The sequence below is a fragment of the Amphiura filiformis genome, chromosome 9, assembly GCF_039555335.1.
Source record: "Amphiura filiformis chromosome 9, Afil_fr2py, whole genome shotgun sequence".
Taxonomy (NCBI): domain Eukaryota; kingdom Metazoa; phylum Echinodermata; class Ophiuroidea; order Amphilepidida; family Amphiuridae; genus Amphiura; species Amphiura filiformis.
Genome location: NC_092636.1, coordinates 68,005,244 through 68,027,196, shown reverse-complemented (window position 1 = coordinate 68,027,196; position 21,953 = coordinate 68,005,244). Strand labels below are relative to the sequence as shown.

At 36.1% G+C, this 21,953-nt stretch overlaps 2 protein-coding genes across 2 annotated transcripts in view; one reads left to right on the top strand and one right to left on the bottom strand.

Annotated features, from left to right (window-relative positions):
• LOC140160242 (C2 domain-containing protein 3-like) overlaps positions 1 to 7,083 on the bottom strand; it is a 59,113-nt gene extending 52,030 nt beyond the window's left edge. The window contains exons 1-6 of the mRNA XM_072183517.1: positions 6,906 to 7,083; positions 4,416 to 4,590; positions 3,476 to 3,573; positions 2,150 to 2,258; positions 618 to 700; positions 123 to 304 (exon numbers count right to left, since the gene is read on the bottom strand). Coding sequence (XP_072039618.1) covers positions 123 to 304; positions 618 to 700; positions 2,150 to 2,258; positions 3,476 to 3,573; positions 4,416 to 4,590; positions 6,906 to 6,951 — 693 coding nt within the window. The 5' untranslated portion in view covers positions 6,952 to 7,083. The remainder of the gene's footprint in view (positions 1 to 122; positions 305 to 617; positions 701 to 2,149; positions 2,259 to 3,475; positions 3,574 to 4,415; positions 4,591 to 6,905) is intronic.
• A 355-nt stretch (positions 7,084 to 7,438) lies between these two features.
• LOC140161377 (protein phosphatase methylesterase 1-like) lies at positions 7,439 to 21,289 on the top strand. Its single transcript, XM_072184886.1, has 13 exons — positions 7,439 to 7,602; positions 10,121 to 10,232; positions 12,991 to 13,083; positions 13,693 to 13,802; positions 14,249 to 14,406; positions 15,287 to 15,377; positions 15,708 to 15,773; positions 16,660 to 16,777; positions 17,155 to 17,221; positions 17,662 to 17,727; positions 18,361 to 18,470; positions 18,847 to 18,914; positions 19,675 to 21,289. The coding sequence occupies exons 1-13, from the start codon at positions 7,505 to 7,507 to the stop codon at positions 19,691 to 19,693; spliced, it is 1,176 nt and encodes a 391-aa protein (XP_072040987.1). The 5' UTR covers positions 7,439 to 7,504; the 3' UTR covers positions 19,694 to 21,289.
• The last annotated feature ends 664 nt before the right edge of the window (positions 21,290 to 21,953 follow it).

Genomic DNA, 21,953 nt, shown 5'->3' with positions numbered 1-21,953 from the left:
GTATCTTCTAAAGTGCCCTGGCAACTTTATTAGTGGGAGCAGGTGATTGTGAGTTGAGGCTTTTTGGCTCTCAACCCTCGATTTGTTTCCCGCATTAGTTTCCATGTCATATAACCCATTACCTGTGTAATAGGTGAGATGAAGATAGCCTCATCTAAACTGGCTGGCCTACTAGATGGATGAGGCACTGGATGCTGAGAGGAAGGGTGTGGCTGGTGTCTCCTAACACTGGTATCAGTTGCAACAGAACCTCCTGCAAGACTGATATCAGTTGTAGGCATGGAGCTTGAGCTGTCATATGAACCTTACAAAGAAAGAAAACACAAGCATATATTTATCTGTAGTTTGGCAAAATGATTGATGCTACCTTATGTTCCACTAAGTCAGTTTAATTTCTAATCACAGGGTTCACACAAATAAGTTCCTTAAGATACTAATAAAAATGCATTCTTAAGTTGTTTACAATGGTGAGGAAAAGGAAAAAAGGATGTCTGTAGTTGGTATGTGTCCATGGTTATGCAGCTGCATCCAAGTTTATGTCTTCGTTTGACTGTGTTTACAAATGCACACACACACACAACACCCCCCCCCACCCCCACACACACAAAGTGACTTACTTGGAAGAGGTTCAAAAGCCATTGAGACATGTAAGTCTGCTATCTTTCCTGGAGGATCCTTCTTGGAAAACACTGGGAAAGAACTGTGTAGAAATGGAACAGTGAAGTAATGAGAATATAATTATGCTAATTTCATCATCCTTCAACATTTAACATTCATTACAAAGAGGAAAAGTACCCATCCTTTTAAAGCTGTTGAGGTGTAGAAACATGTGACTGAAGTATGAAGTTATTATCGTTTTTGTGCTCATGAATTATATCAACATGCAACTCGAAGTCATAGAAAGGATTGGGAGGTTGCTACCTCTACCCTCTGACTTAAACAGCTTACATAAGGTTGCATCATCACTTCGGTTTTAAAATTAACAAATGATGGCCCAACAATCACATTAATTTGTTAAATCACTTCTTTTTGGTCAGCCCTCGAATTAACCCATGGCACTGACAGCATATTGCTGTGGGTGCCCACCCCCATTGCCGTAATGCCCTCAAAATATGTCCTTTACCGACGGCAGTCACTTGCCGTACCCTTTACTGAAGTTGCGTGGGTGCCCTAGCCAGCCAGCCCTGCCCCTACATTATAAAATCATTAACAAGTACTGGTTAAAACCCCGAAAAATTGTGAAAAATTAAAATCAAAAATCTTGAACACGATCGCTATTTTGAGCATCGTAACCCAGCTATCAATCAATAGTTTGTTGTGAATTAATATTCATTACATGTACCCCTACGTAAGCTTACATATTCAGCCAATCACATCGGCTTTTATACATTATCTGGTTGCTAGAAATCTGACTTCATTTTCTCGATTGGTCGGAGAAATACCTTCAGCTTACTATCGACCAATCAGAAACGCTGTTTAATAGTAACTAAGCTTCCTTGTGTCGTGAACAAAATCCGAGTGCTGGGCAAATCAATTGATCTCTCGATCAGCAAACATTGACTTCCCATTGCAAACCGAACTTATCTTGTACATGTGAGCCCATCTCTAGATATGTTTTGCACGAAATAGTTTTTATCCCGGCGAATTTGATCAATATTATTACCAAAGTTACAGCTGTTTCACCGCTGTTTCAAGTCAGTTTTGCAGCTCAGAACTAGGGATCGCAAATTTTAAGTAAATTAAACTGTTGATTTTTGACTGCTTTGTATTATTTAAGCAGGTTTTTTGAGCAATCATGTTAGTTTTAGTGTAAAGTTGAGAGTCGAATTTTACTTTGGTGTCAAATTCAGCTGACAGCAATTCATCTATTCACTTTTGAAAAATTGCCTTGGTGCCCTTCTCAAATTTTCAACAGTTGCTGTGATGCCCTTTTGAAATATTACAAATTGCCGTGCTGCCTTGCCTTTTCAGTGAAAATCCAAGGCAATTATCAACTTGCCCTACAAAAGTTGCTGTGCCCCTTTAGATCCTTAATTCGAGGGCTGTTTTTGGTACAATCAGTGAAACCAAAAAGGAGGGTAGTAAATAAACCCCTTCCTTAGTAAGACTAGGTTTATTCAAAAGATTTGACAGAAACTAGGGTACTTACCCATTGATGGGAATTTGTGGTGCCAGATGTCCTATCTCATTAATTTGCACCATTCCAATGCAGTTCATAGACACACCTTTTAAGATTTCCAACTGAAGAGTTCCCATATGTAAGATCTAATAGGTTAAGGAAACTGAACAACTTCAGTTTATATGTGTATGGGGAGGGGGTAGTCTAGTAGACGTGGATGAGGACTCTACAGGTATGTGAGGTCACACACATACACAGCAAAATGGCAATTTGAATAGACACAATCATCATGAATGTCATAAGCTCACTTGAGCATGGACTGCCTTTTGAGGAGAGCGAGAGCAATCGCTCTCTACTGTTCTCCTTCTCGGATATAGGAGAGTGATTTTTAGCTCTCCTTAGTTGACCATTCTCTCCTTACATTCTATTGTAATGCTCTAAACAGCTCTCCTTGAAGGCTCCAGAAGAGATATTTAATGCTCTTCTGCAAATTCCAAAAGACAGTCCCTGCTTGAGACCATGTGTCTTGAACTTGCCACCCAAAGTGGGTGGTGGTGTCTCACTTTTTTGCATCGCATGGTAATTAAGTTTGTATTACTTGATAAAACATAAGCTATATAACTATCCACACGGTCTCATTTTAACACTTAAACCCCAACTTAAACTTGCTGTTATTTGCTGCATAAGTAGCATGAATGTATGTTGTTATTTGATTGAGATATTACCAATTGTATCTGGAACATTGAGCAGGGTGGAAGAGGCAGAAGTGGAGGGGCTGAAATGTGCATGTGTAAAGTCTATGGGAGATATAGTTATGAACTTATGTTAACTTTCAGTATCAATGGTGTAAATAAGCTTTGAAAAATGTGCAAGACACAAAAATTGGCGAGTTCAAAACATATGGCCATGATAAATAAATCCAAAACATAGTACATGCAGATATTAATGTTTTATTTTTCATTCATTCATTCATTCATTCATTCATTCATTCATTCATTCATTCATTCATTCATTCATTTGTTTATTTTTTCACTCATCATATAACAATAATAGAATACATAATATAAATTTACAAAATACAATATGTGAGAGTGAAGGAATCACAGGAAAGACCAAAAGAGGCCTGAAAGTATGTGATCCTTTGTTTGGTTTTAAATTCATCATTGGACGTGGCAGCAGATTGTCAGATAAATTGAACAACTAACAACAAGCTGTCATATATATATATGATATGAATTAACCTAAATAAACATTTTAAAAAAAATCTCATTTACATTCCTTCATTTCACAATGTGCATAAATTCTGTAAAGAAAAAACACTTTGTCTGTTAAATATGCAATAACACAAAAGGATATCATTGAGATATGCAGTGAATTGCTTTGGACCACATCTGACTGGAAATCTTGCTGTAGTGCGACTCATAGACTTCTGGGGATTCTTCACGTCAAGTGGCCTATAACAAAGATAAATAGTTATTCAGTTTATCGGGGTTACACATTTGATCCACATTGTCAGAATCTCTTGCAAAGGAATTTTGATGGACTAATTTGTTATCAGACTTACACACCGTGTAGCTTTTACAATTCACAAATTCTTGCCAAAGTTTCAATCCTGATTAACATGACAAATGGAAGAGTCAAGAGCTTATCTGTGATTACAAAGCAATATTTAAGCTCAATGCATAATAAATATCACATGCTTCGGGTCAATATCTCTCATCTACACAAGTTGTTCTTTCATCTTTGTGTGAACATGGGGATCTAGCCTTGAGTTTTAGGTATTCAAATACAAAAGATGAACACTAAAGTCAAATCACTAAAATTAGTCTCTGTTAAGGGGGTACTACACCCCTGGCCAATTTTGTGCCTGTTTTTTCTCACAACTTATAGCGCATTGGTGACAAGTAAGATATGTATATTATAGGGCAAGGACTACAACTACTGCACTGGAAATTTTATTTCAGCACAGCGACAGTTGTGGAGTTACAGTCAAAAATGAGGGAAAACCAGTATTTGATCAATAAATCCAATAACTACTTGCCTTGAGTTGCTGAATTTTCAGTGCAGTAGTAGTAGTCCTTGCCCCTATAATATACATATCTTACTTGTCACCAATGCGCTTTTAATTTGTGAGAAAAATGCAAAAATAGGCAAAAAATTGGCCAGGGGTGTAGTACCCCCTTAAAAATGGAGAATAAAGAAGGATGTGATGAGCCAAAATGTAATGTGTGTTACCGCGGAATCGCCCTTAACTGTTTTCACTATACAGTAGTTTATTTCTCACTGATTCTTTTACCTGAAAACTGTGCCTTCTGTTGCTTCGCCCCACCACTGCAATCTGACATGAGTGATATCTGGTGGCTTTGCTATTGTCCAGTCTATTTTGGTAATAGACACTCGAAGAAAACATCGCAGTTGACCTTCGACAGCTGGAGGCAGACTAGTAGAATATTTCACATCTTCTTTTACAACTGCAAGGCAAGGCATTTTCATAAACAATTTTTACATCCTACATGTACATGTAGTATCAGAAGGCAGTATAAAATTAACTTTTTGGGTGTCCTCCTCGTCAGCAACATTGTATGGAGTTGGTCCATTTTTTTTTCTTTTTGACATTGTTAATTTACAGGTAAATTAAAAATAAAAGATGAACCTCAAGAATAATAAAACTGGTTTAAAAACATTTCAAAACATCACAATAACCAAGGATTTAACAGGCCTGCTTCTATTAAACCTTGCAATCCAGTCAAATTGCAATGTTACAGAAAAACTTTTTCAATTATTTGCTAATTTGCTTGAGCATATCGTTGCAGCTGGTTGCAGGTACTCCAAAATTTGACTCTGCTGAAAGTTGAAACTAAGGAATCAAAAGATGAATAGCCAAGACCTCAAGGGCATTGCAAAAACATCTATTTTCCTATTTTATGCCATTAAAAGAGCTGTCCATGCAAAACCGGTGAAGCTACATGTATCATGTACATGTACCAGAGCATGCATGCATGAGTGGCAAATGTGTACAATGTATACACTCGTTTTGATGGTAATTTACACGCTGGGGGGGGGGGGGTAGGGACAACAAATTATTTTGACGATGCGTGAGATTTTACTCATTTTTCCAGCATTTACTACCTAGGAGTGAGATTATACTACCTTGGCGTGAGACCGTGAGAAAGTGAGCCAATGGCAATGCGTGAGAGTTGACAGGCTGAGAGGGCGAGATGGCAGATCTAGAAACACTACCGAAATGCTTTTTTGGGGAATTTTGCTAGCTGAATCTTTTTGATGAAAGTCAATCTTTGTTTTGACAAGATGTAACTTTGCTACGCCAGCCTACGGAAAGTACTATGAAAAAAAGGTTTTCGGTTTTGGCTTTCTTTACTCAAGGGCTTTAATTTGATATATAAAATGATGCAGTTTGATGGCAAATTTGAATTCATCTGGCATAGGCCTACCTACTGTAATAACTGTCTCACGCAAAATCGGAATCAACTCAAATTTTGGGAACAAGCTTTTTTCTTGGATATACAAAATAAAGCTTCTCCGATGGAACAAAAGGTATGTTTGTACAGTTAAAAACAAGTTTAACCTTGTTGAGTCTAAAAAAAAGTCAAAGCCCTGACATGCTGAAAAAGGGGCGATATTTTCTTTTAGACCACCCGAACTACATGTATATATGGTTAAAATTACGAATTTATCAAATTAAACTTTCGCATCAAGGTTAAACATGTTCTTAGCTATACAAACATACCTTTTACTTTGTCGAACAAGCTTTATTTTGTTCCAAATTCCATGTTTTTATTGCAATTTTTGACGTAAAAGAGCTGAATGCAAAACCTGTGATGCAAACTTAAAACTTCCAGCGTATACAGCGCTTGATACACGCTCGTTTTGATCATGATTTACGCTTGCATATCAAGCATTTTCAAAGCGCGTTTGACAGTTTTTCACTGCCTGACACAATTCTGCATTTATTCAAGATGGCGGAATTCTCCAAAAAGCGTGATGTTTTTATTTACAAAATTACTTCATTTCACAAATTCTCTGCCACTTTCCACTCATCTGATCATCTTTTCATGTGACGGAAGTGATGCTGATTTTATGAAGGTATGTTTCTTGCTTTTTCGATTATTTTTAAATTGTTTTTTGAGACGAAAACTTCCTAGCAAAATAGCAGTTTTCACTTCTTTTCAAAAAGTTGTTTTAATTAACCTTGTTTTTTACCCCATAATTTCCCTCATTTATCGAAGCCCTGCCCTCCTTCCAATACATTAAACCCAGTGCCGTACTATTACGCTGACTTTCGTATTCGGCGAGGAGGACGATTTCGACCTCCTCGTTTGTTTACAAACAGAGAGGTAGACAAAGGGGCCTGTCAAACCTGTTCCGCTTGTCCAAATACTCAAGTATCAAAAGGATGGTCCACAATAGAGACTAAATCAGTGATTCACGCAACATGAATAGGGGATTAAAAACTGTGAAGTAGCACCATGTGCTTCTATTGTCCAATTTGCCATCAAGATTTCGAATGAAAACAGTTCAGACCCAGTACACGATAATGTCAGAAATTAATAATTTGTTCTGGGTCTGATTATTCGGACTACATTAAACCTTGACTTCAAAGAGTGTTTGGCAACTGTTTAACCTTGATGCAAAAGTAAACCTTGATGCAAAAGTAATAATTTAGTCCCTATATAGCGAGGGTGGTCTAAACATGCTAAAGGAAAAGATCGCCGAAAAAGGCTTGCTTGGAATATAATAAATATTAGATAGAAAATTTTAAGCTTACCTCTTCTTTTCCCTTTTCGACTAGATTTACCTTTCTTCTTGACCATTTTGTTAATAAAATTAGTATTTTCGAAGGAATATGTTCACACCCATGACATCGCAGCCACAAGCCTAAATATTTATTTTCAAGAAATATTTTTTATTCGAAAGCCAAAAATTCATCTTTGGCGCATCTTCTGGAAATCTTCTATGTGCTTATATTCCAGTTACAATCAGCTATTCTGGTCCTTACGTCATTCGTGAACTGCATGGTTTCTGAAAGCCCTACAATAATCAATCACTAATAATTACATCTCTTACTGTAAATAATGATAATAATTGATGAAATTTTATAGAAAAATGTAAAACAATAAAGAATTTTAATCGAATTAGTTTTAAAAAATGACAGCTTTGGTGCATGACGTCAAACTTTGATTGACCATAATTCCATGGCATATAAGCGCTGTCAAATATCAATTGGCGGTTGCTTCTTTTTATTCTTTTGAGACTCTCATGTTTTTCCGTATGCGATTTGCTTGTGTGTATGTATTTCGCATAAAAATAAGCTGTGCTGTTATTTCCCAATCTCATTCATTTCTGTAAGGAAGCTTAAAATTACAGATGTCGGGACTTCAAAAACAAATGCAGAAGCGAAATTTAGGCAGTAGATTGCCAAGTGGGCTTCCCCCAATGCCACCGTCAGGTGTTCCCGGAGGAAGGTAATTGTGCAGCTAAAACAATTTTAGGAATTTTTGGAAGTAAACATAAAACATGATTTATACATTTACAACAACATGAATCTGAATATGTCATTTTTGTCAACAAGCCATGACATGCATGATGATGAAGCAAATAGTTCCTTCCTACAAAAATACACTCATTTGCAACTTACCCTTCACAGTGCCAGATTTGGCGCACTTTACGTTACGGCGTATTGAATCGATCACTCTTCAAGCTTCATCAGGCAGGCCAGCACCGACGTCATCGGGCCGCATTTGCCGATCAATCTGCGTACTTACACCATGTTGTAGGTAACCTAGGCAAACCTTAGTTAACACATTTACTAGTCAGCGAATTCGCCGAGACCGGGGCCCCAACACAATGCATATTTACATAGAAATTTGAATTTTTTCGAGAATAGGTGGGTGAAGGAAACCTACATAAATATGTTTTCTATACTTCACTTGACCCAAATATATGATTTTTATGGTGATAATCAAGTCGCACATGGAATTTTAGAGGATTTTGATAGCAGTTCCATTAAAAAAAGCTGCCATCGCCATGAGACTAAGATCTAGAAACACCCCCGAAATGCCGTTTTGGGAAATTTTGCTAGCTGAATCTTTTTGATGAAAGTCAATCTTTGACAAGATGTAACTTTGCTACGGAAAGTGCTATGAAAAAAAGGTTTTCAGTTTTGGCTTAGTTTACTCAAGGGCTTTAATTTGATATATAAAATTATGCAATTTGATGGCAAATTTGAATTCACCTAGGATACCTACATGTTGCAGTGACATTATGCGGGCATGCATGAAGTCGTGACCTGTATTCTTTTTACATTTTATAAAACAGCCAAATCAAAAGGTCTTTGCCAAAAGCAACTAGACATGCAGAGCAGAGTGTTGTTATTTTTAATTCTCTCGGACATAGCGGACAAATTTGTATACATGTGCCTTTCCGCGTGCTGTGTGTGCGTAGTGACTGCGTATTTCACAGAAGTCCGACCTGAGCGCACAGCCGCTTAGCTTAAGTCTAAGTAACAACATTGGGTGGGAAGATTGGTTTAATTTTTCAAGTTGTGCATAATTTACAAGCTTTGTACACTTGTGGAAGTTGTGGTATGCACTTGGTGAGCACTTTTAAATGTACCGGTACCGTACCGTATACATCTGTCCGAGAATTTTTAAGTTTTGCTAGAGTAAATTGTTGTGAGTTTGACGAGAACGTACTTCCGTGATGTTAACTGTTAAATTTCAGCCAATTTACTTTATACTGTTAATTCTTGGACATGACACGTACAATTTACAACAGTAAAGAGTGTGTGTGTCCACAAGGATTTCACACGTGTCATTGCATCAATCTTACTGCATGAGTATCTTGCATCCTTGTTGACGCAACAATGTTTCACAAGTGCTCATAAGCAGTGTTCGAAATAAGCACTTATCCTCTTGTCCTCTCGTCCAAAAATCACTGGGGACAACCATATTGAGCTATGTACTTATCCCCTGGACAACCACTATTTGGATTCTTTGCACTCAAAAACATGACATATATATTTTGGGGACAACCAAAATGTTTTGAGGACAAGCAGAATACATGCTTTAGTTGTCCTCGGGACAACCTCCATATTTTCCTTATTTCAGACATTGCTCATAAGTAATTGACTTGATAAAGCCCCAAACTTTTGACCAACCTGCTAATATTGTAAATGCAATATTTGTAAATTATGCAACATCAGGAAAACTTGCACTTTTGTATGCTTTCCGTAACGATGGTTTGATCCCGGTTGATGAAAATCACACTTTGTTTTCTATAGGCATGCCGGACTGACAACGTGCGGTTAATGTTTATTTAATCATTTATCATAACCTGAAAATATTCAGTTTTTAATGTTTTAAGTTTATTTTCACATCAATGTTTCCTTTGTTAATAATTGTTACGATGAATAAAAGCAATTTTAAAGACAAAATCTAAATAATAACTTTTTTGTATTATTGTGGCAGCACCTGCTGTACATGTAGTATCAACAATGCGTAAATTTAATTTGTTAAAAATTAGCAGAGTTTGCGCATGATTTTGCACCTGTTTCTGACCATGTTTTGAACAAAAACTGACCTTTACGAAAACAAGCAAATTTATCAATATCATAGCAACTGGTGATGGAATATTGCAGCGAAAATGCACTTTTATTTCATTTGAACAGTCGACATTTGATGTAGACCCGGGGTTATATTTAGCAACAACTTTCCTAAACAAGGTATTGCTGTTCATGGTATACCGCAGCATTTCCCAGTATGACTAATCGTGAATTTCAGATGGACGCACAAATATCCATCTGGACCAAGTTTTTGCAACCTTGTCGGCAAACTTGCGTGCACAGGGACGCACATTTTTTAAGCCTTACGTGAATGTGAATCTGGCCAGGAATCAATTAGTGAGCAATTTGTGATTTTTGGTCCATTTTTGTTTAGATTAGTTTAGAGTGACCAGATTTTGTTAATCTTGTTTCCTTTTCAGACGCCATGGTCCCGCAGTAGGCGGAGGTCTTAGAAGGAAAAGAGACTTCACACCAACTCCTTGGCAGGAATACTTTGAGACTTGTGAAGATGTTAAAGTGGATGAGTGTAATATATCCTTTCCTTTGTTTGAAATTACTGTTAAATGGAAATTATCACTGCAAACCCAAAAGGTCTGTAATTCAGCAAATGTCTAGTATTGGAGATTAGATATGAATAGGGTATTAGCCTTTGTTAAACTGATACTGGACAAAATTATGGACACAATTATAGACACATTCATGGACTGCTAGCTCCCAATTTACCAGCCCAAATGTTTTGTTGTAGACTTTTTCTGAAGATCACTAACTATTATTCAATGTTGATTGTTGTACAACTATATGTAAAATTACTGTTCAAATAATACTATTTAAACATACCCCATTGAAATCCATGCTTATTGTTTGTTAGCAATTCGCTGAACTGGAAAATTGCTTCTTTTCACTGATTTATAAGAACCCATGTTTGCTTCTTATTTCAGAATCACCCATGTGTAAAATCAAATGCACCCAATGCAGTTTTGGGCTTAGTGTCTAATATTGAGTCTGTTTATCAGACTACATTTGTGGTATACTGACCATAAAGTGGTCTAAATTTGTGTCTATATTTAGTAGTTAATCCCTCATTGTTACTGCCAAACCAATTCTAGACGTTTTGCTGAAATATAGACACTTTGGGTTTGCAGTGTATGTAGGTTTGCTAGAAATTCATACAGGAAGTTGAATTTATTTTAAGGGTTCAAACATAATCCTTTATGCACAACAATGCTTAAAAGTATGTTACAAATTAAACCTGTGTTTGAAAGTTTAACAGTGAGTTTTATTTTCAAACTCATGCAATTAAACTTACTTTCTGCTTGTAGCACCATGCACTTTTCATTTCATAGGTAAATCAATTTAATTCAATTCAAGGTTTTTTTTAAATGCACATTGCAACCAATGGCTGAAATTCATTAAACAGATAAAATAAAATATCATGATACATAAACACAACTTGACAAGAAAAATTACAATAGCCCACATCATATGAAAACGGTCTGACTCACTTACTCACCCATACACACCCTCACTGATCTCAGTCTCTCGCTCCCTCGTTCACTCACTCCGTACTTGCATGTCGACACACCTAATAGCCCATCAACCAACTACCACACACACATAATCATCACACATCCACTCACTCCCATCACTGACTCACTCACGTATCCCATGTAGTTATGCACACCCTCACTCACACATTAAAAATGGTAAAAACTACTATTAAATACATGCACTAAAAAGCACTGGGAAGAGACCAAGTGCATAATAAGTCAATAGTTTTGAAAAAGTGGGTAATGGTGAATCCAACGGACGAGGACACAAAACACATCAAGGATCAATAAATGATACAAGAGGATACCTTGAATATGAACAGGAAAACGAGCAAGGTACACCAACTTGATGTGGGGAAACAAGTAAAATACAGACTAGACAATATGCAGGGGGGGGGGCAAAACCAGCAAATGTAGGCATAGGAAGTAAGCAAAGTTCGATAGCCAAAATTACCAGTTCCAAGGCTCACAAAGTGCTAAACCTGCAAAAACAACAAGGATCAATGGTAATACAAAACTGCACTAGAACATGTGATGAAAATCACTGTGCATATAAACAGACACGCTAAACCAAACATCCAGAGTAGGCACAAAATAAGCAAAGTTCGATGGCCAAAATTGCCAATTCCAGAGCCCACAAAAGTGTCAGGAAAACAGTACACTGGAAGTGATGAAAATCACTGTGTACATAGATCAAACACTAAGCGGACAAAAAACAACCGACGTTTCGAGCAGATAAACTGCTCTTCTTCAGGGACAGACAACAAAATATAAAAGCAAACAACAAAAACTACATGCTGTAATTTAAAAACAAATTCAAGTCAAAAACTGAAGGCAAGTTCAAATAGAACTCAGTAGCAAACAAGATAAGCTCAGAGCAAAATAAGCATGTCTTACTTCAATGAAGCACAGTTTACTACAGTGAGAAACTGGAAAGCATTATGTAAATAAGCACGACCACAGGACAATAGGGTATTGTCCTAATTGACAGGAAGTAGATGTCAGGAGGGGTCGAGTCAATAGAAGAGGAAGAGAATGAATAGAGGGAGATAAGTGGGCCAATGTCACTCAAATTTAATTTGCTACTGAGTTCTATTTGAACTTGCCTTCAGTTTTTGACTTGAATTTGTTTTTAAATTACAGCATGTAGTTTTTGTTGCTTGCTTTTTATATTTTGTTGTCTGTCCCTGAAGAAGAGCAGTTTATCTGCTCGAAACGCCGGTTGTTTTTGTCCGCTTAGTGTTTGACTGCTATGTACACAGTGATTTTCATCACTTCCAGTGTACTGTTTTCCTGACACTTTTGTGGGCTCTGAATTGGCAATTTTTGGCCATCGAACTTTGCTTATTTTGTGCCTACTCTGGATGTTTGGTTTAGCGTGTCTGTTTATATGCACAGTGATTTTCATCACATGTTCTAGTGCAGTTTTGTATTACCATTGATCCTTGTTGTTTTTGCAGGTTTAGCACTTTGTGAGCCTTGGAACTGGTAATTTTTGGCTATCGAACTTTGCTTACTTCCTATGCCTACATTTGCTGGTTTTGCCCCCCCTGCATATTGTCTAGTCTGTATTTTACTTGTTTCCCCACATCAAGTTGGTGTACCTTGCTCGTTTTCCTTTCAATAGTTTTGGTCAAAGATATTTTTGTTTGGTTTGTTTGCTAATATACCAGGTATTGCAAACTAATAATAAATTTGTTGTTTGATTTTAAAAGTGTATCAATTCCTTGACTAATGCTTACATATTTAGAGTATACAAATCAGGCCATGAAGGCCCAGTGCTGCTTTTCTTACATGGGGGTGGACATTCAGGACTCTCATGGGCAGTGCTATCAGTAAGTAGAATGCTGCAATTTTGTTGTTCTTCTTCCAATAGTTCTTCTTCCTCTTCCAATATAGTACAGTCTGCACATAGAGTATAAACTTAAGTGATGAGCCAATCATTTGATAGAGGATAATGACCAATCATTGATCACATAGCAGAATATTTAGGTGGATCTGATTCTGATTCCTATCGTTGTGATTTCTATAAACCCAAAAGACTTATCAAGGACTGAGTGCAACAAAGTGTCATCTCCATATTAATAGCTCCACTGGGTAATGTTATTCATCAGCATGATTACATTTATAAACAACATTACCCAGGGGAGCTAATGGAGATGAGGCTTTGTTGCACTGAGTCCTGATTACCACTCTAGAGAATCTAATTTACATTCACTCAATAGTTCATAACTGTTTTGACTGCTTTCATGACCGCCTGCTTTCGCAATTACTTCAGGTAACAGAAATAAAACAAAGGCGGTGTTAATTATCATTCTGTGTATTGTGTAAGTTTGCTAAAACAGGGACTGCATTTTGAAAATAAGAATTTATAATAAAATTATTAGTACTTCTTTTGTACCAATCATCATTATCTAAATGCCATTACCTTTTCTCCCCTGCAGTCAATTGTTTCTAAGTTGGTCAAGTGTAGGATTGTAGCCATTGATCTGAGAGGTCACGGTGACACTAAGACTGCAAATGAAGAAGATCTCAGTGCAGAAACCCTATCTAGGTAACTATCTCTAGCTATAGCATGATTGAGTGTATGCACAATATCATGTTGACTATTGCTTACAGTGAGATTGTCCCAACAGTTTCAATCATTTAGTGGTTTAGTTTTGTTTGTGACTGGGTAATTCAGTTGTTCTTTACTATTTTTAAAAAACATTACCCAAAAAAGAAAGGATAAAAACAAGCAATATCATTAAACATAGATATTTATGTATGCAGCCTATGTGAGGTCTCTTCTACTGTCTGTGGTGTGTGTTTGGGTTGAGAGTGTATTCAGGTTTACATATTTCTTGACATGTGTGCCTGATTGGTTTATGTGCGTATGCATTTCTTTGTGCTTGTATGTGCGGAAGGTGGGGAGGGGCTGTGTGCATGTTTGGATACATTATACATACCGGCAGGATTTAGCAATTACTTTCATTTTCTCCTTGATATTTATTCTTCCAGTGATATTGGCAATGTAATCTCGTCATTATATGGAGATGAGGCAGCGCCCCCTATCATCATGGTCGGTCATAGTATGGGAGGAGCCATAGCTATCCACGCAGGTGTCAAGAATTTGATTCCATCCTTAATAGGGTTAATCGTCATTGATGTTGTAGAAGGTTGGTATAAAATTATATCTTTTATGATTGGATCAGACAAAATGTGTTGGATCACAGGAATATTGATTTTGAAATAAGTATGTAGTCTATGCTGCTTTTTATTCATATCTGAGATATAAATGTTTATACTTTCATGGAAATTCCAGCAAGCTATAATATAGACAAGTAAAATTTGAACATGTTTGACATTAGCCTTGTTTTACTGATTGCATGATCATATAGTATACAAATATTACATGCCTATGAGTGTGATAGTACAAAATATATCATGAGGTCAAATTTTGACTTTTCTATTTCACAAGGCGAGTTTGAGTGAAATAGAAAAGTCAAAATGTGACCGAATGATATATTTTTACTATTACACGAATATTGGCATGTAATATTTGTTTTATATCATGATATCACCTTGTTTCTTTTCAAGCCATGTGTTAGTAAAAATAGTAAAAACTATCACACGGCTAAAGTCACTCTAATCATGATATAATATTTAATCGCTTTGTGTTTTGATATTGTTACATTATTATTTATTATTTGAATACATAGCCAAAGAGTCGCTGGTGTGTGATGGAAAAAATTAAACATTATGCTAAACAAAACACCTATTGCTGACATGATGTTGTTAATGATGATGATGATGCAACATGATATGCAGGGTTGGACTTTTGACCGGTCAAAACCTGTTTTGTCCACAAAGCGGTTAAAACCAGGTTTAAACATATCAGATATGGACTTGTGCTTGCATTGGTTTTTTTTTGGTTTTTTTTGTTTTTTTGTTGTTTTTTGTTTTGTTGTTCAAGTGTTACTGTTTTTCTTCCAGGAACAAATTCAATCTGCAAAATTATATCTATATAACTTCTTCTTACATATTTGAATTCTATAGGAACTGCACTAGATGCCCTTCAAAGTATGCAGAGTTTTCTGAGAGGGAGGCCCAAACAGTTCAAGTCCTTAGAATATGCCATTGAGTGGGCGTAAGTTTATTTCTTGTTTTCGTGTAAATCCACCATCTTGGTTTGTTATGCATGGAGATTGAGTCAGTTCTCTTTGCATCTAATCTTGTTGATTGCAGATCAAACATCTTGCCAGAATTCCTCTTTCATGCTGTAATAGCAGCACCCAGTTGGTCTTGGGTGGAATATGTAAAATCCCTTTATATATAGGCCTACAGAACTGGTATTTGTATAGGTTTTTTGTGCTTCAATGATGGGGAAATAATGAAAAGTGTTTTAAGCTGAAACTTGAAAGTTATATAAAAGATTTTCTCAATTATTAAGATATTTTTGTTTACATTTTGTTCCTAGTGTGAAAAGTGGTCAAATAAGAAATATAGAATCAGCCAAGGTCTCCATGATTGGACAGCTAAAAAGGTGAGTGAGTTTATGAAAATGTGCCATCCCAGAACAATGCCAAATATGGACAGTAAGACCTTAGCTGTACAACAGCAGGTAGTGATTTATTGAAACTGAACACACCAAGAAATCGCATTCCTGTTACTTAGAATTGCTATAAACCAATAATCTGGATCCACATAAATGTGTATAGGTGGTTCTCTCCGCTCTTCCATTTTGGGTATAGCTTAAGAATTTTGACCAAATAGATTTGAAATTAAACCAGCTGGAAAGATGGTAAAGATGTAAAGGATAGAGCACACACACTGGATACATGTTCAGACTTTGGCTGACCTTATGGATTTCCTGGTGCAGCCGAACTTACCAAATGAGGGAGCTAATATGATTAACCCAATGCAGCTATTGTTCTAGGAGGGCATTATTATGCAATACTCTCATGTTCTTAAACTGATGTATGACAAACTTCAGTCGCATAGTGTATGCATTAAAATAATGGCGAAATCTAAAGAAGGGAGTGCTAATTCCTTGGATTTGTCAAGTATAATGTTTGAAAATATTAAAAATAGTTGAAATAAACCTACATGAATGTACCTTAAAATAATGATCATAGAGGTGCTTATGGGGATACATACATTAGAAAATGCCATGTAATAGTGAACACACAGGAATTGCATTTGTGTGTGGGTTTGGATGGTGTCAAGAGGTCACAAATTTATACTGTCCTAAAGACACTGGGGTGTCAGTTGGTATTCATTGCATTTGAAAGCAAGAAACAAAATAGGAAATAGGTATGATTAATATTTTGACTATTCAGATATTCCTTAGTATTCCCCAAAGGACAAAAAAGTTTAAACAGGTTATTGTTGAAATAAAACCTATAAATTGTGTGATTTTATTCCTATAGATTACAAGGTCTTGAAGCACTAAGTTTAGAAAGTTGCACACCTAGTTTTAGTGCACATGAAGATGTGATAAGAGAAGAACCAGATGAAGGACAATCAGCTGATTCTACAAATAGTCTAGTAAGTGAAGGCAAAGATTTTATTTTCCCAGATTTCACTATAACAGGGTGTCCCAAGATTATTAGTACCTTCCATGTGACAACTTACATTATATTTATGTGACCATCAATTATTTACATCATTTAGTTGTTGGTAATTTTGTTGTTGCTCCTTGTGCTGCCGCATCTGCTTGTGTTTTTGTTGATATCATTTGTTTGTGATTTGGTCAAACTTTGAAGAAAAAAAACTATGAAAATCACGTTTTATTTGTAATAATAAGCTTGCAACAATGCTCCACCCATATTTCCTGTGTATGTTCTCAACACTTTCTGAAAGAGTATAAGAATATATCCATGACTTCATGACTTCCATGTTATGTTATATCTTATTTATAACAGGAAATAGAATCTTTTGTACCCTATACATGGAGAGTCAATCTATCAAAGACTGAAAAATTCTGGAAAGGTGAGTTGATAATAAATGTTGGTTGTTTTATCATTTCTTTAACTTATGCAGAGTCTGAATAAATTCAACTTGTGCAGGATCGAAGTTACTATTCTGAACTAAACCACTGCAAAAAAAACAAAAACAAAACACCAAGTCTCATTTTACATTTATTGAGCTTGATGTATCTTTTGTAATCTGGCCTTTTCAGCTTTGTATAATTTAAATATTTTGCATTTACAAAATTGTTACAATTGTGTAATTAGTATTCTGGACAAGACTTATTAATTCCATGTATCATTTTGATTACGGCACAATAAATGTTCATATAAATCTGTATCAACCAAACAGTTAATTTTAATATTATTGTGGGGTTTTTTTTTTTCATATTGCCAGCATATTCTGCTAACAGCTCAGTATGGTGTAGCTCAATCACTTACTGTTCCTTTCTTTAATTTCAGGATGGTTTCAAGGAATGTCAAATCTATTTTTATCCAACATAGTTCCAAAGATGTTAGTTTTAGCAGGTAAGCCAATAGTAGGAAGTAGTAAGTTAAATCTGTACTCCATTCCATATGTACTCCAATCCAATGATTGACAGGTGGGAACGCGTATTGTACACATACTTAACGCGTAGCCATGTTAGCTGAGTGCTAAAGGGGCGGCCTCCATGCGTGTACCGGGGGTGCTAAACTGGAACCAAAACAACAACGGGAATCGTTCGTTAAATCGATGTGGGAAAGAACAGGAGGGATCAGCAAAATTTACTGTCAGCCCTCTGATTATAGCCTCTTTGGATGATCCATTTGAAATCCACACACCTCTGAAGAAAATTTTGTAAATTACAAATCAAGCCATTTTCATCCATAAAAAGAAGTTGGAAAGATGTGGAAGATTTTGGAATTCCGCACAAATTTTTTTAATTTAAGGCCAAATGATATAATATTCAACTAGATCATACATTTCAAAAATTAAAAACATGCAATTAATCATAAATTTAGCAAAAATGCAAATAAGGTGCAATTGGAATTGAGATGGCAATGAAATATTCCAGAGGGGTGTGTGGATTTTACATGGAATAGCCCACTGCATGTTGAATTGATGTAATGACTCATTGTGCTTAATTGAATCACATTTGTTTGACTCATCTTTCCTTACAGGTGTTGATAGATTAGATAGGGATCTTACAATTGGTCAGATGCAGGGTAAATTTCAAATGCAGGTTTTACCTCAATGTGGTCATGCTGTACATGAAGATCAACCTAAGATGGTAGGTATCAGGGCTGACGATAAATAATTATTGCTGAAAGCCATAATGCAAATGCAAGATTTCTTACAAACAATTTGTAATTGTTTTGAACAAAGTGAATTTTTCACAATTGGAATGATTCCCAAAACTCTTAGGCATGTGATAGTTTGTAATGATTTTGTGTACTGTGGTTTCCCTCCTGCATCTGAAATCAGGCCTCTCAGCATTACTTTGCACTCCACAACCATACCTTAAGATCTGTTTGTTGCATGATAAGTTAGACATTATGTTGATTCTACCTGCAACATTACTAGTATAAAGCAAATACAGGTCTTTTTTGTTTGCTGATATATTTTGCTGGTAACTTCTTTCCCTTTTCCAATTTTGTCATTTTCAGGTTGCAGATGCTCTAGCCACATTTATGCTAAGGCATAGGTTTACTGAAGCTCTTAGTGATTTTGAAAGGTATAGTGGTGTTTGTTTTACAGTTGGTTAATATCAGTTTTATTTGATATGATGATAGTAATATTTCAATACACTATCAGGAAACGTTAGTCAATTATTTTGGGTGGTTTATTATTTGTTTACATCGTTTGCGAGTGTGAACGTCCTAAGTAGTCGTCCATCATCTTCTGGCTGATGTCAGTATGCTTGTGTGTACACCAGTGCTTTGAGCAAATGCTAGCGATTTGAAGCTGCGCCCAATGAAATATGCACTGACGTCACTGCCACATTGTTGAAAAATGGTATACACACAAGATCCTCTTTATTTTGCTTCATCGGGCCACATTTATTAATAAGCATTATGAAGAGTTTTGGAATTAAATCTAATACTGGAACTTACTTTTTGCAACTATTGCGACGTTGCGTCTGGAACCACCAGACTTCATCAGGCAACTGATGGTTGCTCAATCTCTGAACAAGAAAGGGGACTCCGCTTTAACTTATCTCATGCATGGGACCGGGCCATTGGGACGATACCTAGCCGTCTATCACGTGACCAGCCCAGCGGGTCAGTTGCCTGATGAAGTCTAGTGGTTCCAGACGCAATGTCGCAATAGTTGCAAAAGTAATTTCCAGTATTAGATTTAATTCCAAAACTCTGTTTGAAACTACCGGATGATTAAGAACATTAACTCATTAGCATTATGAAGATTTATAGCCAACCGTTTTGCAAATCTTCTATCACCAGTTAATACCTTTTATGTCATTTTCATTCGTACAGGCCTTTTCCATCCTGTTAGTTCATCCTAGATTGGCTTTTGTATATCTGAAAGAGTCACAAAAACAACCAGTTTCCATCCAGGCTGAAATATGATGAAGTCATGCACTACTTCCTTGGAAGATAAAAACCAGAATATAGCGTGTTCTTTCTCACCTCTTTTTGCGGAAGTAGGAGAATAAATACAGAAGTGGAGTCCTGATTGGCTAGTTCGCAGTTGTAGTGTAATGTCAAAAGCGATCATTACTAGGTCAACTGGTTCACGTTATCTGTGTTCAGAACCATGAACAAATTGATCACAACACAAAAAAGTCAATGGGTTGATAACAGGTGTGCAAACCAAGCATGAACCTATCCCTAAGGTATGGTGTATTCACTACGAAGGCGAATTAAATCACTTTGTAAATTATAGCTGCAATTGTATGTCCCTGGAATGTCATTTCCTTTCATGCAATAAACATGGCATGCGAGTCAGCGAGTACAAAAGGATCTTGCCAAGAACTAGGATTGGCCATCCACGTGAGTATACTCAACCATGTGGACTAAACAAAAGTTTGCAAAAAAACTACAAATTGCTCAATAATTCATAATTGTATATTTATATGCATAATTATATGATCAGATTCACAGCTTCAGAAAACTCTGGCTCATTTATATGATTATATGATTAACAAACTGTTCTGTGCAACCTGTTAACAGTGTATGTTAAGAAGGGACTATTAAATAATCATGCAGTGCATCCAGTGGATTGCATGGGGATTTGTGGTTGGGCACTACACAATATGATTGTCACCTTGTTTGATAAGGCAAACATTTATTTAGCTGGACAGCCAGGATATACTTCCATGTATTGATTTATCAGTATTGTGTTATTTTAAAAGCAGTTTGCCAGTAGCCATTTTGTGCACCTTTATCAATTATAAAAAGGACTTTCAGCAGCTGAAATATGCCAAAAATTGCATCACATTTTCTTCTGTATATTAGTTAGACTTGTGAAACATGAAACAAATCTGGCAAATACAGCACTTGGTCATACATCACTGTGTGCAAATATGCTATATGTTATGTATTGTGCACTTAAAAGGAGTATTAACTTTTGGGTGATTGAAATATGTGACACGATCTGGTCCATGGGGGCCAAAGGAGGCAATTTTGAAAATTGAGTTACTATAACTATTACCTTATACAAACATTAGGCTATCATATACTAAAACACCAAAGGTCTAGCATACTTGGTTCTAAAGTTATGAAGTTTCTCGATGTCTATTTTCTTAAGTATGTTATTGTTTTTTACTCCATGTATTTGCCTTTATCTCAATTTCAAATTTGCTGCCTTTGGCCCCCATGGACCAGATTGTGTCACATATTTTGTTTTTACATTTTGAACAGTATTTATGTCATATTCAGAATTCATTTCATTATTTAAATTGAAAATAGAAAATCCTTTTATTTAGGATAGTTTTGTAATGCGTATTATTCTCCTGTAGTGCAAGATATTTTCAACATTAAAAAAAAATAGTGTCACATAAATCTTTGATTAAAAGGCTTGATGAAGTACAAATATACTACTCAACTCATCTTTATCAGTAGTGAGATAAAGTTCCGTCATAGATTGATTCTTTTTAAAAAAAAAAAAAAAAAACCAAAGACATCTCAAGCAAGTCTCATGTTTATAACACATTTCTCATTCAATATATAAGTTTGGCGATCTTTTATGTAAAAATAGTGAAATATGACTAAATGTCATCTCCAAAAGATAGTCGTTTCATGTAATTGCACACTATTGTGTCTATTATGTACTTATATAGAACCAATTTCTTGATGAAAGTAACACTTGATAACAAACTCATTAAGCTTCCATGAAGCCCAGCTTCCATGGGCCTCATGGAAGAACAAAGGATGCTACTTCAAAACATCCACTGAATGAGTAACCAGGCGAAAGAAGAAATAAAACAAAACGATGGCGTACTTTGTCCTGTGCATTTGAATGACAAAGGGTAGTATTGGTATGAAAAAAATCTACAATGACTTTGTCTACAAATCTTGCCAACAGCAAACAATGAGCCCAAACAGTACAGGGTGCTCTGATGGAGCAAATGGTTAAATGGCCGTATCAAGTTGTTGAATTAAGTGTCTAATTAAGTAATTGTAAATTTTAACTTATGATCTCAACACAAAATTAAGATGTACCTCAAATTTTCGGTCACAACTTTGACCTTCATCTGGAGACTGGCAACCCAAGTTTGGGATCAGTGACCTTTTGGACACTTGACCCCAAAACC

Bases quoted from the DNA above. Each gene is read 5' to 3' on its own strand.
- LOC140161377 (XM_072184886.1), top strand. From the start codon at position 7,505: ATGTCGGGACTTCAAAAACAAATGCAGAAGCGAAATTTAGGCAGTAGA. The intron at 14,407-15,286 runs GTTGGTATAAAA...TGAATTCTATAG, and splicing joins CGTCATTGATGTTGTAGAAG to GAACTGCACTAGATGCCCTT. The intron at 17,222-17,661 runs GTGAGTTGATAA...CTTTAATTTCAG, and splicing joins GACTGAAAAATTCTGGAAAG to GATGGTTTCAAGGAATGTCA.